The sequence below is a fragment of the Poecilia latipinna genome, unplaced genomic scaffold (assembly GCF_001443285.1).
Source record: "Poecilia latipinna isolate Pla-1442-1.1 unplaced genomic scaffold, P_latipinna-1.0 Scaffold3885, whole genome shotgun sequence".
NCBI lineage: Eukaryota > Metazoa > Chordata > Actinopteri > Cyprinodontiformes > Poeciliidae > Poecilia > Poecilia latipinna.
Genome location: NW_015116501.1, coordinates 1 through 1,073, shown reverse-complemented (window position 1 = coordinate 1,073; position 1,073 = coordinate 1). Strand labels below are relative to the sequence as shown.

The 1,073-nt window shown below is 60.0% G+C and overlaps 1 protein-coding gene across 9 annotated transcripts in view; it reads left to right on the top strand.

Annotated features, from left to right (window-relative positions):
* The window catches only part of LOC106941822 (melanoma-associated antigen D1-like), an 11,023-nt gene extending 9,956 nt beyond the window's left edge, over window positions 1-1,067 (top strand). For 2 of the 9 annotated variants that reach the window (XM_015024947.1, XM_015024942.1), the window contains 4 exons: window positions 117-210; window positions 303-394; window positions 481-748; window positions 879-1,066. In XM_015024947.1, coding sequence (XP_014880433.1) covers window positions 117-210; window positions 303-394; window positions 481-748; window positions 879-1,030 — 606 coding nt within the window. In that variant the 3' untranslated portion in view covers window positions 1,031-1,066. Of the gene's footprint in view, window positions 1-34; window positions 211-302; window positions 395-456; window positions 805-878 lie in introns of those variants that run through there. The other 7 variants (XM_015024948.1, XM_015024944.1, XM_015024950.1 and 4 more) reach the window with 7 other exon arrangements.
* The last annotated feature ends 6 nt before the right edge of the window (window positions 1,068-1,073 follow it).

Sequence of the window (1,073 nt, the reverse complement as noted above, 5' to 3'; positions counted from 1 at the left end):
CGCCAGGTCCCGGATGTTAGCAAGGTCCCACCAGGTCCCGGATTTTGGACAGGTCCCAGATGTTGGACAGGTCCCACCAGGTCCCAGATGTTGGACAGGTCCCGGATGTTGGACAGGTCCCACCAGGTCCCAGATGTTGGACAGGTCCCACCAGGTCCCAGATGTTAGACAGGTCCCACCAGGTCCCGGATGTTAGACAGGTCCCACCAGGTCCCGGATGTTGGACAGGTCCCGGATGGTGGACAGGTCCCACCAGGTCCCGGATGTTAGACAGGTCCCACCATGTCGCAGATGTTAGACAGGTCCCGGATGTTGGACAGGTCCCACCAGGTCCCAGAAGTTAGACAGGTCCCACCAGGTCCCGGATGTTGGACAGGTCCCAGATGTTGGACAGGTCCCAGATGTTGGACAGGTCCCAGATGTTGGACAGGTCCCACCAGGTCCCAGATGTTGGANCACCAGGTCCCGGATGTTGGACAGGTCCCACCAGGTCCCGGATGTTGGACAGGTCCCACCAGGTCCCGGATGTTAGACAGGTCCCACCAGGTCCCAGATGTTGGACAGGTCCCACCAGGTCCCGGATGTTGGACAGGTCCCAGATGTTGGACAGGTCCCACCAGGTCCCAGATGTTAGACAGGTCCCACCAGGTCCCGGATGTTGGACAGGTCCCGGATGTTGGACAGGTCCCAGATGTTGGACAGGTCCCAGATGTTGGACAGGTCCCAGAAGTTAGACAGGTCCCACCAGGTCCCGGATGTTGGACAGGTCCCACCAGGTCCCAGAAGTTAGACAGGTCCCACCAGGTCCCAGATGTTGGACAGGTCCCACCAGGTGCCCGAAGTTCGACAGGTCCCAACAGGTCCCGGATGTTGGACAGGTCCCGGATGTTGGACAGGTCCCAGATGTTGGACAGGTCCCAGATGTTGGACAGGTCCCAGATGTTGGACAGGTCCCACCAGGTCCCAGATGTTAGACAGGTCCCACCAGGTCCCGGATGTTGGACAGGTCCCACCAGGTCCCGGATGTTAGACAGGTCCCACCAGGTCCCGGATGTTGGACAGGTCCCAGATGT